This window comes from Scomber japonicus, chromosome 8 (assembly GCF_027409825.1).
Source record: "Scomber japonicus isolate fScoJap1 chromosome 8, fScoJap1.pri, whole genome shotgun sequence".
Taxonomy (NCBI): domain Eukaryota; kingdom Metazoa; phylum Chordata; class Actinopteri; order Scombriformes; family Scombridae; genus Scomber; species Scomber japonicus.
Window position 1 is genome coordinate 28,364,271 of NC_070585.1, and position 20,944 is coordinate 28,385,214.

The 20,944-nt window shown below is 37.9% G+C and overlaps 3 protein-coding genes across 3 annotated transcripts; all 3 read left to right on the forward strand.

The window, feature by feature from the left end:
• Window positions 1-682: 682 nt before the first annotated feature.
• Window positions 683-10,799, forward strand: srp72 (signal recognition particle 72). The gene is made up of 19 exons (XM_053323918.1): window positions 683-802; window positions 1,846-1,966; window positions 2,318-2,438; window positions 3,517-3,660; window positions 3,775-3,886; window positions 3,983-4,014; window positions 4,882-5,006; window positions 5,132-5,189; window positions 5,355-5,486; window positions 5,577-5,705; window positions 6,184-6,256; window positions 6,386-6,450; window positions 6,600-6,695; window positions 7,119-7,222; window positions 7,567-7,644; window positions 8,124-8,261; window positions 8,390-8,430; window positions 8,587-8,746; window positions 9,773-10,799. Exons 1-19 carry the CDS (start codon window positions 703-705, stop codon window positions 9,951-9,953), a joined length of 2,010 nt encoding a protein of 669 aa, XP_053179893.1. The 5' UTR covers window positions 683-702; the 3' UTR covers window positions 9,954-10,799.
• Window positions 10,800-12,071: 1,272 nt separating this feature from the next.
• LOC128362843 (snRNA-activating protein complex subunit 1-like) lies at window positions 12,072-13,196 on the forward strand. The gene has a single exon (XM_053323693.1). The coding sequence runs from the start codon at window positions 12,072-12,074 to the stop codon at window positions 13,194-13,196; it is 1,125 nt and encodes a 374-aa protein (XP_053179668.1).
• A 1,246-nt stretch (window positions 13,197-14,442) lies between these two features.
• Window positions 14,443-19,972, forward strand: arl9 (ADP-ribosylation factor-like 9). Its single transcript, XM_053323520.1, has 4 exons — window positions 14,443-14,831; window positions 18,030-18,207; window positions 19,179-19,354; window positions 19,651-19,972. The coding sequence occupies exons 1-4, from the start codon at window positions 14,574-14,576 to the stop codon at window positions 19,825-19,827; spliced, it is 789 nt and encodes a 262-aa protein (XP_053179495.1). The 5' UTR covers window positions 14,443-14,573; the 3' UTR covers window positions 19,828-19,972.
• Window positions 19,973-20,944: the final 972 nt, after the last annotated feature.

The following is a 20,944-nucleotide window of genomic DNA, read 5'->3' on the forward strand; positions in this document are numbered from 1 at the left end:
AAGAAGTCACATAGCATCATTTTGCAAAACTGGAGAGACGTCGCTTGTCTTGCATTATGCCTGCCTAAATATACAGTAACTCTTCCATGAATTATGCTGTTTTGAAGTTTATACATTTTCACTATTTGTTGACATTGTCTAAAAGGTAATAATTCTACTTTATGATTATTACTGAGTTCATAGTGGGTGATGGTGGTGTACTAGGGTGTATTATATTGACTGCTATTCCTAATATTTTTGCCCCTCTCATGTATGTTAATGGAGTGATATTAGGAACACCATTAATTCAGCCTAGTACACCAACACCATCTAGATAAAATGGCTTTTACTTTTTTTAATGTTGGCTACAAATAAAATTGACTTGACTATCTCTCATAAGCATTTTGGGACAAACTCTCTGGTAAACTCATATTTTTTGTAAAATATATTGAAAGGCTGCGATTGTACAACTTTACAGGTGAGCTGTGAATGCATCGTTTATTTAGCTGCGTCATCTCCGTCAACCGTAAAGAGAAAACTAAGTATCGCCAAAATACTAACTTTTCATTAAATTTAAAACCGATATTTCAGTTTATTAGTAGTCTTCAGATAATCAATAATAATTTATAACCTCAAATGTAATTAATATGATTATTTTTTTATTTTTGAACCGGATGTTACGTTTAGTCTACTTCCGCCGAGCTCAGCGACCATCCAGCGAAGATGGCGAGCGGTGGAGTGTCCGTGGCTTCGCTGTGGACCGAAGTAAACCGCTGTGGGCAGAATGGAGACTTCACAAGAGCCCTGAAAGCTCTGACTAAAAGTAGGAATTCAACACATGTAGTCGAGGTTTCTCCTAAATGAAGCCAGAGTCTGTTATGTTTCTCGTGGCTCACTGGGCCAGCTGTTAGCATGTGGCTAGGCTAACAGCAGCTGGTCAGCTTCTTGTCACATCTCTAAAACACTATGTTTGCTTTGTTTTCTCAATTATTCAACTTAACAGTGTACTTTAGGGATGAAGCTTTACATCCAGCAGATTTCTGGATGTTTTATGTGATGAAGTATGTTATTATTTTGCCCCAAAAATGTGCTGTCGTGTCTTGATTAGTGACGTGTCCCTAGCCTGTCAGCTGTGGTGGAAGAAGTAATCAGATTACTGCAGTAAAAGTGCCAATACAGCAATGTAAATATACTTAATTACAAGTAAAAGACCCTCCGAAGGGTCAGCAGATAAATGTGAGGGATGGTGAGATTATTAATGGGAGAGGAAAGAAGAAAAAACAAATCTCAGTTTTTCAGTTTTTTTCTCTAATCTTTCATTTTTGGTGAAATATTGGATCATTTGAACATTTGTTGAAATTAAACCACCAGACGTTTAAAGGGAAAAATTACTAGTTGGTGGAGCTGTTAACAACTCATAAACATCTGAAATGTGAGCCAGACTACACACTGCTTTTTGTAAGACGTCAAAAGACAAACAGATTGGAAATCAGTGCTTTCATCTTTAACAATGTGTTGTATTTTAAAAGCTTGTTATGTTGTCCATTGTTTCAAAGCTAAAGCTACCAAATAAATGATGGTACGGTATTCCTCTGAAATGTAGTGAAGTTAAAGTATAACGTAGCATCACATGGAAATACTCAAAGTACAAGTACCTCAAAATTGTACTTAAGTTCAACACTTCACTAAATATACTTAGTTACTTTTCACCACTGGCTCTCAGACCGCTGCTACAAAGTTTATGAAAGTGTTTAATTGCTTGTTATCTGTCTTATGAACGTCCCCATTTTCAGTCCACAGTATTTCAGCAGCTGGCTGAGGCCTTATGTTGAATCACTGATGAGTTTTTCTCCTCTTCTGTTTCAGTTCTTCATGAAAACAGGGACGATGTGACGGCCCTTCACTGTAAAATAGTTTGCCTTGTTCAGAATGGCAGCTTCAAAGAGGCGCTGAATGTCATGAACACCCACTCGAAGGTACTCGGCAGGTAAGTTGACGAACTGTGTTTCACCTGTGCTCCCTTTCTCCTTATTAAAGGACTGGTTCGCAATTTTGAACACTGATACAGGTTTTCAATCCATACTTGGATATAAAAATGTATTTTAAAGTGTGTCTGTAGATGAGATGCCACTGCAGCCAACTGAGTTAATCAAACAAAGTAGATATCTATTAGCTCAAACTTGGAAAATGTCCTTGAAGATAACTTGATCATCAAAATAGTTGTCCTTTACTGAACTCTTTTAGTCAAACTAGATCAAAACTGTATACAACTCATCCAGTTCTTACATCACACTCTACACACTGAACTAATTATGTTTCTTCTCCTCTTCTTCCTCAGTGAGGTTGTGTTCGAGAAGGCGTACTGCGAGTACCGACTGAACAGAGTGGAAAGTTCCCTGAAGACCATTGAAGCTGCTCCCGAGCAGACGGACAAGCTGAAAGAACTCTACGGTCAAGTGGTGAGGCTGTTTGACAAGTAACCATCCATACAGTCTGGTCATGGATTATATTGGTGTTACATGTCATTTTACTTGTTTAGTTAAGTTTATTTTAGTTTATTTTGGTCACATGAACTCAAAACACACAGGTACAAACAAACAAAGCAAACAATCACATTTCCCTTTTCCATGTCCTTCATCTCCACCATCACCATATCTACTAACAAGCCAAAAGGGAAAATAAATGAATACATAAATAATGCAAATTATCTCTGGCTGAATACAGAAACATTTGGCTAAAACTGAGAAGCCTGCTATCTTTGCAGTGTTAATTACTAATAAAAAAATAAAGAGGAGAGATGAAAAGTTCAATAAGAGACTCGATAAAATCAGACTTTCACAAATCTAAGGAACCAGCTTTCAGAACTCCAATCTACATATTTATACTATAATTACCATCAGTTAAGACATTCCTGTAGACATTAAGTGAATACAGAAACCAGCTGCACCAGACCTTTCATCTTAGACAGCTCCTCAAAACTGAGACGCTTATTTGAATGACTTAAAGGGTTGATGTTAAAAGCAAATGCTTCAGCCTACACCTTTTCAGTCAGAAACCTCTTCATTTATTTATTTTTCACTTTTATTACTTTCCCCTTTTGGCTTGTCATTATTTATAATGGAGATGGAGGACAAGGAACAAGGACATATCTTTATTTACTTTATTTATACATGTTTATTTGAGTTTAATGACAAATAAAAACTACCTTTTCACTTTTAATTGCTAATAAAAAAAGGAGAAATTAAATCTTTGATAAGAGACTCGATAACATCAGACTAAAAAGTGTTTTTCTTACCAGGAACCAGCCTTCAGAACCCCAATCTACATATTTATACTATAATTACCATCAGTAAAAAGGTTCTTGTAGACAATTAATGTAGTATTAGTAGTATTGGCCATTTATCCAATAGTTGGATTACACTACTTAGACCAAATAGCATCAGCCAAACACAGTTTCCTTTTGACTATCAATAAGAAACTTTGTAATCATTATTTCCTGTTCTTTAACTGACTGGGTTTCTCTCTTTTTCTGTGCAGTTGTACAGACTGGAGCGTTATGACGAGTGCAAGTCTGTCTACACGGATCTGATCAGGAACTCCCAGGATGAGTACGAGGAGGAGAGGAAGACCAACCTGGCTGCTGTGGTGGCTGCGATGAGTCAGTGGGAGGAGGCGCCGCTGGTAAAAAAAATCCCTCCATGAACAGTTAACATTAACAGTTTTAGTCATTAAACTACGGCACTTTGAGAGAAACTTGTCACTGTGTTTGATGTGTTTTTATTTTCCCCTCTGCAGGAGGATTTGGGTCTTCCTGAGTCGACATACGAGCTTTGCTACAATGCTGCCTGCGCTCTGATTGGTCAGGGACAGCTTACAGAGGCTTATAATAAACTACAACAAGCAGAAGGTCAGTATCTGTCTATTTCTCTTCTGAGTTGTCTTATTTATTTGTCCATTTTTGCTTTGATATTAACTGATTGTTTGTTTTTTGTTTGTTTTTTAGAGCTTTGCAGGATTTCACTGTCAGACGATTCTGTGAGTTATACTACTTTTCTAAGATGTTCAAGTGTCTATCAATTGTGTTTATTGTTACACATAAAACACCGGGAGATGCTTTGGAAATGACAATGTCGACATACACCTTGTGGATTTTTTAGTTGTGCATTAATTTAGCAAAGTCATGGAGTCTAAAATAATGAAATGGCGTTAACGCTGACACCGTGTCAAAAAGAAATAAAGTAGTAATTTGTTGCAGTTGATAAACTTTGGAAAGGCACCTTGTTGTGAAGAATAATCATTTTGATCCAGAGTTATATTATCTTGTTAAATCTTATAGACCACCAACCAAAATCTTTAACTCACGGGAAAAGTTTGGTCTGGATTAGAGCTACAACTTGGTACAACTAACTTAGTTTTATTGTAGATCTTCAGATTATTTTCTAGATGAATGGTTTGGCCTTTTAAAAACATCAGAAACCGATGTGAGTTGTTTTGTTTGACCAACAGTCCAAAATTAAAATATCCACCAAAATAAGCAGTAAATCACCATATTTGAGAACCTGGAACTATCAAATATCTGGCTTTTCTATTCAAATAGGTACATTTTCCTACAATCAACTAAATCAATTAATCACTTCATCAATAGGATAAAGATTAGGACTTTGAATTTGTCATTAGGTGGAGTCTAGATGATGGCAAGGAAGAGACTGGATGAGGAAGTAACAAGAACAATACATTAATCGTGTAGTTCAGTTATTTTCAACAAGCATTAAAATGTTTTTTATGTGCAATAGATGATAGAATAGAGGAAGCAATACTAGTCTTAATTGTCCCATATTAAACACTCCTGGCTTTTTACCTTTTCCAGGATAATCACTGTCATTGCTGGCTTGTTTCTTGCAGGATGTAACCGAGGAGGACATCGAGTCAGAGTTAGCAGTCATCCATTCTCAGATGGCGTATGTCATGCAGCTACAAGGTCGGACAGACGAGGCCCTGCAGCTCTACAACCAGGTCATCAAGCTAAAGTGAGTTTAACAGGAATTCTACAGAGTATAAACAAGGTGTATTTAGGGATATTTCAAGTATGTCAACCATTCATGTGTCAAATAGATCTTTCATAATAAGCTCTAATTGTCTGACCTAATTTTAGGCCTTCAGATGTGGGGCTGCTTGCTGTGACCGCCAACAATATCATTACAATAAACAAGGTGAGTAGATGCAAAGCTTACATACTACAATAAATAAAAGATAACTCAATAAACCTTAGATTAGCTCACTTCCTATAAAACACACTGTCATTCCCAAAATCCTGTATAGTTATAATTGGAAAGCGTGTCTTATGTTTTCTTTAATGTCTCTGTTTGTTCTCGCAGGACCAAAATGTTTTCGACTCGAAGAAAAAGGTGAAGCTGACGAACGCTGAGGGTGTCGAATACAAGCTGGCGAGGAAGCAGCTGCAGGCCATCGACTTCAACAAAGCTCTGCTGGCCATGTACACTAACCAGGTCTGTGACAGAGACGGCTGCAGGGAGAGTTTTCAGTATTTGAAGTGTCGTCATATATCTTATTCATGGATCTCTTTCTGCTGTCTACAGGCTGACCAGTGCAGGAAACTGTCATCCAGTCTTCAGTCCCAGAACCCAGGTCACCCACGGCCGGTCCTGATCCAGGTCGCACAGCTGTCCAGAGAGAAGCAGCACAGCAAGGCCATCGAGCTGCTGCAGGTAGAAACACTGACTGACTGACTGACTGACTGACTGACTGATTCACATCCTGTTAAACACGAGTCAATGTTTGATGTCCTTTTAATAATTCCTGTGGACTGTCAGACATTAAGAAAAAGTGCAACAGCGTCTGCAGGCATGATAGCAGCTCGGTGAGGCTCAGAGGTGCTTTGAGCTAAATGCTAATAGTCACAGTGCTTAACATAGTGAAGTTTAGAAGGTATAACACAGCTAAAGAACAAGGCATAGCTAGGAAATACATTTTTGATCCGACTGCACCAAGATTCAATGTCAGATGATGATCATTTCCTCCTAGTGGACTAGATTATCTGTATCATATTTAATGGCGACCCATCCAATAATTGTTGAGAAATTTCAGTCTGGACCAAAGTGGTTTATTCCTAAGAGCCATTGCTAAAAAAAACTCTGCTCTGTAATTTCAAAAACATGCTAATTGCTTTCATCTTTGTTTTTTCAGCAATTCTCAGATCAGCATCCAGAGAGCGCGTCAGGCATCAAACTCACAATGGCACAACTCTATTTAGTACAAGGTACAGTAATGTTTTCACTCTGAAAATTCATCCTTTTTTTACCTCTGATATGAGTATATCAGAGGTAAAACATATGAGTGAGTTTTTGTGCAAACTTTTAATCCCAATGAACTTGATTTTGGTCGTCAGGTCACGTAACAAAAGCCTGTGACGTCCTGAAGTCCATCGAAGAGTTCAAGTACAAATCAGGGATGGTGAGTCTGAAATGAGCATAATATTATCTTACTGTCTCTTCCAGTGATGAACAGTTGGTTATTTCTTTTAGTGCTAATTCACTTCCCTGTTATCCATGTAAAATCACCTCTTACATCATCACACCTTAACTGTGTTTTTGACTCTGCAGATTTCTGCTCTGGTAACGATGTACTCCCACGAAGAAGACATCGACAGCGCCATCGACATTTTCAAACAAGCTATTGAACACTACCAGTCTGAACAGGTTTGTGTCTCGTGTGTTTCACCTCAGAGCAGATTTAATGTGTGAAGCTGGATATCAGCGATAATGAAGTGGCATTATCTCTTTATTTAGATCAACTGAAACAATACACCAGATTCCACACATATAAATATATCTTCTATTAATGCCTCTAATTTAATTTAATTTAATTTAATTCTTTTTTAGCAATTTGGGACCCACTTTCTGGCTATTATGGGGAAATAACACAGCAGTGGATTCTTAGCAGAGAGATTATAAAACATAAATGGAGAATATTTTGAATGAATCCTGTAGAGTGTAGTTAAATCTGTAGATACATCAATCATCTAACCTGAGCCAACACATGCACGTATTTCTGCTACCTGATCATGTTTCTACTGTGTGACGGCTCTTTTTTTTTCCTTCTTCCTCCTCTTCCTCCTGCAGCCTGGATCCGCTGCACACTTGGCTCTCGTACGAGAAGCTGCCAATTTCAAATTGAAGTACGGACGGAAAAAAGAAGCCATTAGTGACTTGGAGCAGCTTTGGAAGTGAGTTACAGCCGTCTGCTTTAACATATGTGAATTATTTCAGAGGTCGGGGGGAGAAAAAACACTAATGTACTCCATAGAGGTTGAATTTCACAGATGTTGCTGCTGCGTTTTGTTCAGTCAGGTAGCCAGCATGGTGTCAGCTAGCATGAATATTTATAGAGACTTTTAGCAGCTTGATTGCAAAGTGCTAACAGAACAGAAAATTACAAGAGGAGAAAAGAAACTTGAAGCAAAGCATTTATTCATTTACATATTTAAACTGTATATTTGTTAGTGTGTATGTGTGCATATGGTCAGTTTCTACTTTTACCTCAATGACAGTGATTTTTTTCTTAAAACAGGCAAAACACCAACGACATCCACACACTGGCACAACTCATCTCAGCGTATTCTCTGGTGGACACGGACAAAGCCAAATCGTATCCTTACACCTAATGAAATGTTTGAAATGGAAAACACTAGAAAGGAGTATTTTTATGGATAGATCAATCGGTGCAGTGTTTCAGTCATTTCTTCAAAGCTATGATTCTCTGATTTTAGCTTCTCGAATGTGAGAATTTGTTACTTTTCCCTTTTCATATATAATTATCTTAAAATTTTAAAGAGATAAAAACAAGGGATATGAAGATGACACCTTGGATTCTGGGGAATTTTAATGGAGATTTTCCTCTTTTCTTCAATATTATTATTTAATATATTAACCTTATTTCTTACATGCAATAAACTCTTATAAGAACAACGTGGCATTCCTTACAATAATAATGCAAAATGCTCATAAAAGACGAGCAGCGTTAGGTCACTTTGATATTTTAATTGTGCAACAGAAGTACATTTAAATGCCAATGTAGAAATTGTTAAATGTATTAAACAGTATAAATTCCTGAGCGTTCCTCTCCAGCCTCAGCAAGCACCTACCATCCCCAGACAAGATGGCTTTCAACGTGGACGTGGACGAGCTGGAGAATTCCCACGGAGCCACATACGTCAGGAAAAAGGCTGCAAAGGTCCCGGGAGATAACCTTCCCAAAGAACAAGGGTAACCCTCAGACAATTAGGGAATTTAAATGTTGTGTTTTTTTTTTATTGAAGAGAAACCAGGTTAGAAAGCAGAGCGGAAAGACCAACTCATTCATGCCTGTGTCTGTTTTTTTTGTTTGTTTACAGCCAAGGTGATCTCAAAATGAAGAAGAAGAAGAAAAAGAAAGGTATGCTATTATTTTACCTGTCAATCAAATACTGTGAGATATCGACCACTTGTTGGGAAGTAAATGGCATTCACGGTCACGAAATCTTATCAGGAAGTTCTGAGTGTCTTGAAGTCTTTATTCATAGTGATTTCCCCTGGTTGTCCTTTTTTTTAGGTAAATTACCCAAGAACTGTGACCCCAAAGCGACCCCTGACCTGGAGAGGTGGATGCCTATGAGAGAGCGTTCCTACTACAGAGGCAAGAAGAAGGGAAAGAAGAAGGAGCAAATCGGAAAAGGCACACAGGGAGCGACGGCGGGAGCTTCAGCCGAGCTGTGAGTAAACTCCCATGTGTTCGTCACCTGCGAGGAAAACTGTCTGGGTGGAATTTCCTCTGTTGTTGAAACGGAGTAATTAACTGGCAGAAAACAAACCGGCCAGACCGTCTTTGTGTTTCTCTGCCAGTGAATCCTCAGTGGAGATCTGCAACTCGTGTTGTTTTAGCCAAAATTAAAATCAGTCTCACCTAAAGGAGAGAATTACTATCAGACTTCCTGCAACTCAACCAACTGTTGATTTTATTGATAATATTAGACTCTGCGGATCCTTAAAAAGTCTTCAAATGTCTTTAATTTAGTTTAAAATGTCTTAAAATGTCTGTGCATTAAATTTAATTTGAGTGTAATTATATTTGTTCAATTTATGTTATTTATCATTATTTTCTGATTATTTTACATAAAAAATTGTCAGCAGTTGAAACTAAATGAAACTAATTATTAGTTGCATTCTGATATAAATGACTCAATTTCAACCCACCACCACAGTAAAATCCTGCTTTTGCTTTATTATCTTAGCAGATATCCTGAATATGTGTTACGAATATTACAGCCCTCAAAGCGACCCTTCATCATGGCTTTTACAATATTAAGAGGCAGATTATATTTTATCCTTTTTAAATGTGTGTGTTTTAGCTGTGAAGTAATGTTTTATATGAAGATATTGATTGGTTAAATATGACACACAAAAACAGACAAATAGTGTTGGTTAATTCCAGTTTCTGAGATTATTTGCCTTCATCTGTGTTTATATAATTTAAAATGGAATAATTTAATTATTAGTCAGACAAATCAAGCTATGAATTAGAAATGTTCTGAGTTATTGTGATTTATGAACTTGATTAATAATAAAAAAGGATGCAGAGGCTAAAAACATTCAAATGCAATTTTAATTGACAATTTAAATTAAAAACCTCACTTTAGCACATTACAACTTGTTTTAGAGTCAAATTATTCATTTCAGGTGTGACATTTTCCTAGAGAAGGAACCCATTCTGATTTATCTAGTCTTTTTCTCTGTTCCAGTGACGCCAGTAAGACAGCCAGTAGCCCCCCTACCTCCCCCAGACCAGGGTCTGCAGCCGGCTCGTCCACAGCCGCCCCGAGCAACGTGGTTCCCCCACGACAGCAGAAACCCGCCGCCTCAGGGGCCACGCGCAAGAAGGCACCACAGAAGAAGAAGAAGGGAGGCAAAGGAGGCTGGTAGTCCAGAGAGAGGAAGAGAAAACACTGAGACATCACCGAGAAATCATAAGCTTCTCACTTTCTGCTCTTCTACACTTTTTAAGAGTACAGAGAGAAAATGAAATGGTCCAAAATCTCAGCAGGATGGTCTTTTTTTTTTTCTTTTTTTCTTTTTTTTTAAAGGGCAGTTCAACTGAAATTAACTTTGTCGTTGCTTTGCAGAAAACAGATGTGTCCTGAAGTGTTTCTGTTTTACTTTTTTGTGGAGTTGTGACCTTTTTTTGAGGTCATCATGAAAAAAATGAACAAAAAGAAAAGCTTTGCTAAATGTTTTCATTAAAAAGCTCCAATGAAAAGGACGAATGTTTGTTTTCTGTGCTGCCTCCCGGTGTTCTCGGGTTTATGTTATTTTTAAAAATGCATTTTTCAAATTTACATCCAGTGAAATGTTCTAAAAGATTTTTTTGGATGAGTCAAGTTTCAAGTTACGTCTCTCCTGGCATCAAACCATTTTAACGAAGCGTCTTCTTTTCATTGAATTATTAAGAAGTTGAACTTATCGTCATTTTTAAGGGTTGCCCTCATCTTGATACTGTTCATTTATTTCTGTTGAAATCATGTTTAAGGACCTTCAGGATATTTTAGGAACACATTTGTTACATTTTGCAAGGTAACGTGAAGTTGGGTTGTGTCAGAACTGTCCACAGATATTTCTTTTGGTTTAAAGTCCATGATGTCGTACTCTGACTGCATCATGTGACTTTAATTGCAATGATGCAATGTTAAATTATATGTATTTTTGAATCCCTGTGTTGGTCTAAATTCAAGTAGAAGAACTTGAAGTGTTAATAAAATCTTGACACACGAATCTTTTTGTGTTTGATTCTTAATTTAAGAGAATAATTATATTTAGATGACACTTCAGTATCCAAGCCTTCAAACACTTCACTACAGCTGCTCCATCTCACCATTTCAGGGTCTGTGAAGAAAATTCAAAGGCATGAATGAGTTGAGACATTAGTTTGTATGTAATATCTACTATTTAAATCAGACTTTGCCTAAATGACACCTTTTCATCTAATATCTGGCAAAATGTTTAAAAAAATCTTCTAAAAATTAGAATAAAATAACAAATCTTATCAAATTCATGGTACACAACATCATTTTATGCTGTTACTACATAGCAGCAGTAGCAACCACTCATCACAATACACACTAACATGACAATGCCAAGTATCATCATTTAAAATAACACTACAGCAATTCATGCTAAGCAAGCAGAATATGTTGTTATGCAAGAAACTGCAGTTAGTCAGACATAATACTGCTCTTCATAATTGTAATAGCATATACGATACATAAAATTCATGCAGTGTCCAGATTTTTAGTCCAAATGTTCAGTTTACAGACTGTATGATATATGACTTTCACTACTTCTACTTCTTCTACAAACCCTCTCTGAGTGAGTTAATAGTTTAACCCTAATATACTGTTCATAAATTCCCCATCAGTCATAAATAAATGTTTGATATTTTATGTTCCAGGAGAATATTTTATAGAATATGAAGAATACAACATGTTTGAATGCTGATTTTTATTTTTTTTATTTTTTTTTTACATATACACAGGTCAAATTTGTATATTTGCACATATAAAATGTGTATAAATTGTACAAAAAATGCCCATTATTTCCTTTTTTGTAAACTGTGGGTCACATCAGGAGAAGTCCGGCTAAAAGAAATGTGTATACGATGTTTTTAAAACTCTCAGATGTAAACAAAAAAAAGGTCAAATTTGACCCTGAATCATTTTAAATCAGTCTCAAACCCAAACTCTTGATTCTGTAGGCAGGCAGTTCATATAGAGGTATTTTTATGGAGGTTATATGGAGGTTCATGTTTTCCCTTTTATAGTTTATTAATCAATGCACATTCAATTTCTAATCTAATCTGTAGCAGCATATAGAGTAAAAATCTATAGTTCAAAGTGTTGATTGGTTATTTGTCGTGATTGACCCCGCCCATCTAATTTGCCAAAAGCATCCTCACCTGCTGCGATTCCGTCCAGAGCTCCCTCAGACTTCTAACAAGCAATTCAAGAGTGTTCATCTTGAAATTTGAAGGTCTATTTTGTGAACAGGATGCCTTGTTTACCACCTATTTACTCAGATTTCTTCTTCCAGCCTCTGACAGAAGATGTGGAGGAACTCCTGGCTCGTTTCCAGCAGGCTGACACGGTGAGATATGAGGAGTTTTCGGCTATCTGGAGGCAGATGGGCTTCTCGGACGTCTTCAGAGGCATCACCAACATCGGCGAAATGAGGAGATTTTGCAGAGTAGCGTTAAACACGGCGGTGAAATACTTCATGCCACCGTACAGCTACCAGATTCGAGTGGGAGGCTTGTATTTGATGTTTGGTTTTTATAACACTCAGCTGGCCATACCACCTGTGAGGATCAGACTGGCTCTCAAGGACTGGGATCAAGTGCAGAGGTTTATCAAAGACTCTGTGGACTTTGGACACCATGATGTGGTTTACATATATCAAAAACTCATTTCAATCAAGGCCATAAACTACACCGCTATGCCACTTATCCTCACTTTCCAGAAGCAGAAGAAACCGAAGCAGGAGCCTGTGTGTGCAGAGTTTATTCAAAGGAGCACAGTGGTGCAGGAGTTCCTCTCTGTGGAGATCCTGGAGGAGCTGGCCAACCTCCAGAGCCACTATGAGATGATGAAGGAGACCACCGAGGGGGTCGGCTGCCTGATCACCATGACGCATCAGAACTTTGCAGCCCGATTGAGAGGCTGTATGTCAGAGTTCATCACTTGGCAGCAGAAGACTTTCTCACAAGATAACAAGGATGATGATGGTAAGGATGAGGATGAGGATGAGGATGAGGAGAAGTCAGCTGAGGTCGAGGCCAGCAGCAGAGCCAGACTCCTGTGCTCCATCAAGCAGAAGAGCTACAGCAACTACAAAGAGGCGTCCAAGTCCAGGAGGCACAGGCAGGGCGAGACGGTGGACTCCTCCAGCTCAGGGCCAGAGCAGATTGGGGAGACGGGCACACGGGTTGGGCGACGCAAGAAACCTCCTTCACTGAGGGCTCGGACCTGGAAGAGCCTCGGGATGATTCAGGAGGAGAGTAAGGTCCAGGCTTGGCTCCTGACCGCACCGGAGCAGGACAGCGTGCCGACGAAGATGAACAACAAGGGAGCTCCTTCCAAGCCATTATGGGAAAGGAAGGAAGAGGCACTTTTTTGAAACTGATGATTGTTCACTTATGTGTCTGTTCAGTTGTATTCATTTTTGATTTGTTAATAAATGTATTAACTGTCTCATCCTTTTTTTCACTAAGGCTGGCTTTAAAAGACTGGACCTCCTTGTCTTTCATCAGGCTAATACTACTACTACTACTACTACTACTACTACTAATTATAATAATCTTTATTTATAGAGCACTTTTCAAAATCCAAGTTACAAATTGCTTCACAACACAGCAAACTACACAAATCATAAAATAACAAATAGAACAAAAAACAATTTAATAAGAAAAAAAAAATTCAGTGTAGGAAAAAAGCAAGAATAAACAAACCATATTTAAAGAAGATTTTTAAAAAAAGCAGTCCAAGGAAGATTTAAAACTAAAATTAAATCAGGAAAGACTCTCTAATTAATGAACTAGCATTAGAATGAGATGGAGATGGATCAATCTGCACAGAAAAGAACAACCAAAACCTGTGTGTTTGTTTTATTATCTTCAGACAGTTTTCTCTACAGTCAAATAATATCCCATCAATTCAGTCCATATCTGTAAAGTAGAGGCCACTAGAGGTCACTTTCAATGCTGTTCTGTTGTTTAATTTATTTTCATTCATTCATTTTTATATATATATACAACATGTTGCATAATTTCTTTATTTTTATTTGATTTAAAGTTGTAATGTTAGTGAATCCCTCTGGCATCATGTTCACTCATGGATTCATGTATTATTGTACAAATTGTATTAATAGTATACATAAAGTAATCATGTTCATTCATTCACTCAAAGACAAAATAAATATGTGCATAAGTAAATAAATAAATAAACAAACAAAATAAATTAAGCACATAAATAAATAAATAAATTCTTTATTTTAATTGATTGAAATGTTTGTAATGTTAGTGAACCCCCTCTGGCATGTTCATTCCTGTGCTTAATAAAGTCAAAATAGATAAATAAGTACATAAATAAATACATACACATTAACCTGTTTTAAAGAATAGAAAAAGGATTTTTTTTAATGAGTAATGTATTTAGTTATTTAATGAGTAATTTAAGGGGTAATTTGTTTAGGCTAGTTATTTAATTAGTAATTTAAGGGGTAATTTAATAAATGGATTATTTTAATGATTAATTTAAGAGGTAATAGCGCCCTCTGGTGGTCAGACTGAACACCACATAAACACAAACCCGCCCGGAAACATCGCAGTGAGAAGTTCCTGCTGAGCTTCCTGTCTGCTTGTTAATCCACTTGTTGAGGAGGAGAGAAGGAGGACAAGCAGCAGGGCAAAAAAACTAACTTAAATCTGTCACTAAAACTCGGATAATGGCAGAAACCTTTAGGTAAAAAAAAAAGAAAGCCTAATTTATTTGCAGGATGACAGACGAGATGAGCAGCATGTCTGTGGTGAAGGAAGCTGGCGTCTTTGTCGCCTCTGTCGCTCTCGCGGGCGGAGTTGCGTATGTTATCTGGAAGTTGGCGTCCTCCTCCGTGAAGAAGAAGAAGGAGAAGAAGAAGGAGGAGAAGAAGAAGGAGGGTAAAACTTGCAAAGAGGAAAAAGCAATAAAGGAGGAAGAGGAGGTGAAGGCTGTGGAGGAGCCTGTTGTTGCAGCTGAAGCACAGAAAGCAACAGAGGTAAAAACATGAACTTCACTACAACACACCTGCATGCAAACTGTTATATGTGTGGTATAATGTTGTATAATAAACCTTTATATATTATATCTATATATAGGGTAGATCATTCTGACTTATCTACCTTATTTACATATGAATCCACCACATTATATCATATATATAACACTTAATATCATTATGTAATCCCTAAGCTTGTTAAATCAGGAGACAATTTTTGGATATTGTACTCAAAATGAAAAATGGCACACATATCAATGTACCTTGTGCCAAATGGTTTCAGAATTTGTAGGTTTTGTAATGTGGGATGCTATTTTTTAGGCTTAGAAATACTTAGATTTATGCAAAGCAGCCTTATCTGAAATGTGCATACACATATTTGGTCATTTAATTTAGTAGGCCGACAGTTTTTAAGGTTAAAATACTAGTAGGCTGTTAGTACACGTGTAATTTTAAACAATACAATTCACACAGTACACTGGCATAAAGTAGTTATATTTAAAATACTTGAATAGAAAAATAGCTAAATGTACTGAAGCTTAGTTGTCCCACATTAGTCAATGTCCCATATTACCCTAATCCTCCCTATATCAAATGCAACGAAATAAGACACCTATTTCTAACATTAAACTCACTAATCTTGTATGTAAAGGGTTTATGCACACCTTTATTTTCTTGCAGGCAGTGTGTGTGTTAGATGAAATATCTACAAGCAGTCTGTCCTTTTACTTGCATTACATTTTATTTAAGAGATATAGACACATAATGCTACTTAGATCTCCGTCAGGTAAAGCTGAGGAATCAAAACCAGCTCAGGTGAGGCCAGTAAGGGATCAGGTTAGGCCATCAATCCCACATCATGGTAAAAATTAACCCTTACATACTGTTCAGGGATACATTTGAGAGCTGTAAAACTAACCTATACATATTTGTGCTAGGTGGACTTTGACTAATGTGACCCTGAATAAGTCCAGAGACTAATTATGAGTCAGAATATGAACAGTATGTGAGAGTTAGAGGATAAACAGGTACAGGACTGAATGCTTGACCCCTGGCAACAATATAAATGATAGTTCTGAGTGATCACCTTTCATCCTGTGACTACATATTTCTATCTTAATGGGAGTGGTCTCTTCTAGAATGATAATGCCCCCATCCAAAAGGCATGAGGGGTCACTAAATGGTTTGAAAATGATGTGAATCACATGTTTTGGCCTCCACTGTCACCACATCTCATCCCAATTTAACACCTGTGGGAGATTTTGGAAGAATGGTGTCCGTCCTTCCAGTAGCGTTCGGAGATTTGTAAGATCAATGCCAAGCTGCACTTAAAGCTGATCTGGGAGCACGTGTTGGCTTACTAAGACCTTACATGTGGGGCTTTTCCTTTCGTTTGTCAGCTGTCTGTATTTAACCTGTTATGAGGCACAACCCACGTTCAAAGATGGACATTCAACAATCTGTAATGGACAGCAACCTGAATAATAAGTTACAATCATCTCTTCCGTAATAATAATAAACATAGCACAAAAAGTAAGGTCATTTGTGTTTGGTAGAGTATTTCTTTGTAGTAATAATGCTTCTTATACCTGTTTATTTCTCTTTTAAATGCTGCCACATTTGAAAGAAAGCAGAGCGGACTATCCCCGAAAAACTTGCCCAATCTTCTCTGCCAATGCCGAACAGCTTATCCTGCTATAGACTCTTGTTTGGTGTTGTTGGGTGGATTGGATGACTGAAGTCTGAAGAAACAAGACATATTGGCAATTTAACCATTTATTCATTTAACAAACAGGCGCCTGAGTAATGTGAGGAAGAAGCATACACAGACACAACTTCCTGTCAGCTCCTCCTCATGATCGTCACCTGCCTGGTCACACACTGCTGTGCGATGGCATCACATTCTTCAACCAGCATTTGTCACAAGTCAGCCAACGTGGTTGTGTTATGTGTTATGTGTTAGTCACTCTGGCACGAACTGCACACCCAAGCTGATCCCACAAATGTTCAATGGGGTTGAGGTCAGGACTCTCCACTCCCAAATTCTGGAGGTAGTCTCTGATAAACCCCGCTTTGTTCGGGAGCGAGCGTTGTCATGGTAAAATGGACTGAATGGACTGTACTTATATAGCGCCTTTCTAATCTTTAGGACCACTCAAAGTGCATGGGAATTTAACCATTCATTCTCATTCATACACCGTTAAGTGTCTTGCCCAATGTGGACATGTGGACATGTGGATTGGAGGAGCCGGGAATCAAACCCCCAATCTTCCAATTGGAGGATGACTGCGCTACCTGAGCCACAGCTGCTGCTGTCATCTTGGAGGAGAGAGTTTAGTCCCAGACTGTGGAGATATGGGATTGCCGCTGGTTGCAGAATCTCATCTCTCTCTGTATTGAGATTACCTCCAATGCCGCCCCACACCGTCACACCGCCTCCACACCATCACACCACCTCCACACCGTCACACCACCTCCACACCATCACACCGCCTCCACCGAAGAAGGCAGAGAAGATTTGACAAATATTTCAGGGGCGCAACCCACTTACCCAAGCTCTGCTGCTCATCCCACAAATGCACATTCCTTACAAATGTGGTTCCATTTAAAAGGGAAATAAACAGGCTTTCCAATGGTATGAGAGTTATTGCCAAGAAGCATTGTTACAACTAAGAAATACTCCACCAAACACAAGTTAATGGTAAATCTAAGGGGAACTACATCATGATTTTACTGTTTAGGCTGTTACCATTTAAATAGCCACATTCAGTCATGTAATAATAGATCTGTAGCAACATATAGACTGAAAACATCATGGTGGGCTCTCTTTCTTCTGTTTGCAGCCAATATTGTTAAATTATGTTTGTTTTAGGGCTTCGACTATCAGCAGATTATTGTCTTGATTAATTGTTGTCAGATAAACAGTTCAAAAGCCAAATATATTAAAGTTAAGGGGGATCTAGTAAAGGGGAAAACATTTGAGAGGCTGGAAGAAGAATGAGATTATTGCTGATTACATTTCTGTCAATCAACTAATCAATAAACCATTTGTTTCAGCTCTATTCACTACTCGCATACTTATATTTTGGATTAGATATTCCTCATATTAATTGTTATTTAGTCAAAGTTGTCATGCTGTGCTTCATGTTAAGGCAGCCCTAATCTAATATGTTCTGGTCCGTGTGTCTCGTGCTGCAGTCCAGACCTGCAGGGTCGGCAGGGACTCAGGTGCTGGTTCTGGGTCTGAACGGAGCCGGTAAAACCAGCCTGCTACACTGTTTCTCCACCGGCTGCCTGGACGAGGACATGGAGCCGACGCAGGGCTTCAACGCTGTCTCCATCAACAGAGAGGACATGCACATCGAGTTCCTGGAGAGTGAGTGCAATGATTTCACTCTTAACATCTTATTTAACCCTTAAACAGGCAACGTGCGCCAGGAGATACAGACTCTTTAAAGGGCATGATTGGTTAAGGTGGTTGTTTAATTGTATATGTACCTTTTTTAATTGGTAGAATTTAAGGTTGTGGTAGGTCAAAAGTTTGATAGAAATGATAAAAATCAGTTTGGAAACTAGTATGTGTGATATTAATGACCAGAATGTATCACTTTTCTATGTTAAATAACACATTTAAGTGTTTTTACCATTATCACCATTTTATACCTTAATAAGGGCAACGCATCCTCGTGGGGGTTCAACTCATAAAATCCAAAATATATTAAAAATATGGTGAGAGTGGTGATGAGTGTTTTACTTTAGGTGCAATATATATATATTGTATATATATTTAATCTTTTTTTCTAATTCAAATTCAATATACACATAATAAATACCTAGTGAAGTTTACTGTTTCAGAGCACTGATGTCTTGTTTAGATTTTATAAAACTGTTTTGATAAACACATTTAAAAAGGAATGTCTTTAAGTACATATTCTATGTGATTAGAAGATTATCGCCTAATATTAAAATTCCTTATTATCGGTGTCAGCATCTTCCCTAAAAATCCAGTTTCAGTCGGCCTCTATTGTTCATTCAAGACAAAGGAAAGCAGAAAATCTCTTTACAAGAAAGCTTGAACCAGATCGATGACGAAACGATTAATAAATTATTATAATAACAAAAAGATGAACTACATATCCCATAAACCTTGTTGATTCATGTTGTTCAGTGGATCTCTTGCTGTAAAGTTATCCAGCAGATTTTTCATTTATTGACAGTAAACACACCACTGATTGATTATAGAGTCAAATAATCTGGTTTATTAATGCAACTTTAAAAGCTTTATTATCTAGAAATAATTCCAGCTGGAACTCTACAAACTGTGATGTTTTATTTTCTGTCTGCTAGTTGGAGGTAAAGAGGAGCTGCGGCCGTACTGGGAGAGATACATGTCCAAAGCTCTCCTGCTCGTGTTCGTGGTCGACTCGTCCAACTCGGAGCTCTTCCCCATCGCTAAGCAGCATCTACATAAGCTGCTGGCGTCACATCCCAGCCTGCCTTTAATGGTTCTGGCCAACAAACAGGTGAGCATGACAGCAAAAACACTCCAAACTGTCCTCAACAAAAGCCTGAAGGAGCTTCTGGTCCTCCAGGTTATAATTAGAGACCTTACAATTCATGCTCAGAGGGGAGTTTGTTGTTCAATTCATTATTTTGTATCACTTCAAAACTGACGAGTATTGTTCATCTCTACGTTATTACAAGGAGTGTCTCTTTTTACTACAAAATAAGAAAAATACAGTATGTATTTTTGGTTGAATTTATAAGATTAGACATTATTTTAAGGTTCATTTCCACCCGTGTGTCCTCGTCTTTCCAGGATCTTCCAGGAGCTTGCGGCATCACGGACCTCCACGATGCTCTGTCCCTGTCCGAGGTCGGGGACCGCAGGTTGTTCCTCATCGGGACCCACGTGAAGAAGGGAGAGGCGGAGCTGAGCTCAGGCGTTCAGGACGCTCGGGACATGATCATCCAGACGGCATGTGACGGCAAATAAAACCCAAGAGCCTCACGTTGAATCTTTCTCACTTAAATCCTGCGTTAGATAACATTTAATAACATTTAATAACATTTCATTCATTCGGCTCGTTGCACTATTCCCCTTTTACTCTGTTTTCACTACAGCAGTCCGGCTATTGTTCTCTCTCTCTAATATTTAACAGACGGGATTATAAAACTACTTCTCTGAACTTTAAACTGTAAAATATCGACTCTAAGCTCCTGTTTCTCCATCATGTGACAGTTCAGGCTTCTTTACGTTTGATCTTCTCTTAAAAACTCATTTTATTTAAATCTGAGGCCTTCAGGACGTTCTTACCAAATTTTATAGCTCACTTTTAACTTCACCAAAGACTTTTTTTTTCCGTGTCCCAGCTGCAGGGGACAAGTCAAAATTTACTTTACATGACTGTCACTGATGTCTGTTACTACATATGTTACTGCGGATGATGTTAAACAAGCAACTTTAGGAGTGGCTAAGGTCGGAGCTGCCTACAAAATCACAGTAGATTTACTTCAGGCTGCAGGGTTAGCATCATAGAAATTCATATTTTCTGAGTTTTACCATCTTGTGACATTAAAAGCACATATATATATACATCTTATAGTACAGACACCTCAACATAAACACTCAATAATCTGTACTTGGCAAGATTTGAATGAGAAAATGTCAACTCCAGTTCAAACCCGAAGCTCTCATACCAGCTTAATAAACATCTGTTAGATTTTAAACTGTTCTTATTTTATCTCAGCTCGCAGGAAGTTACCACTTAAAATCTTAAAGACATTTCTGTGCTGCGTTCAGGTTCAGATGGTACATTACACAGTTTATGTCATTTCATTTTTCAAACAGTGACCTCTTTCTGCCATTTGGGGCCGCCAACATGCAAACTTAGGAGAGTGCAGCTTTAATAAAAAATAAACTAGCAGGCACCTGTTGAGAAACTACTAAAGGTCTATATATAAAGCAGTTGTTTATTGAGATGGACACAGTGGTGAAGCTGAAAGTGGTTTACTAGAATAATCATTTTGGGTTTTTTTGTACTTAAATCATTGATAAGACACTTAGTTACTAAACCTGAACACTATTTTCTTGCTTCAGGACCGTTGCCGTT

Excerpts from the sequence above, each read along its gene's own strand:
- srp72 (XM_053323918.1), top strand. The coding sequence starts at position 703 with ATGGCGAGCGGTGGAGTGTCCGTGGCTTCGCTGTGGACCGAAGTAAAC. Across the intron at positions 5,190-5,354 it reads ATATCATTACAATAAACAAG|GACCAAAATGTTTTCGACTC; the intron begins GTGAGTAGATGC and ends TTGTTCTCGCAG. Across the intron at positions 6,696-7,118 it reads AACACTACCAGTCTGAACAG|CCTGGATCCGCTGCACACTT; the intron begins GTTTGTGTCTCG and ends TTCCTCCTGCAG.
- LOC128362843 (XM_053323693.1), top strand. The coding sequence starts at position 12,072 with ATGCCTTGTTTACCACCTATTTACTCAGATTTCTTCTTCCAGCCTCTG.
- arl9 (XM_053323520.1), top strand. The coding sequence starts at position 14,574 with ATGACAGACGAGATGAGCAGCATGTCTGTGGTGAAGGAAGCTGGCGTC. Across the intron at positions 18,208-19,178 it reads GCACATCGAGTTCCTGGAGA|TTGGAGGTAAAGAGGAGCTG; the intron begins GTGAGTGCAATG and ends TCTGTCTGCTAG. Across the intron at positions 19,355-19,650 it reads TGGTTCTGGCCAACAAACAG|GATCTTCCAGGAGCTTGCGG; the intron begins GTGAGCATGACA and ends TCGTCTTTCCAG.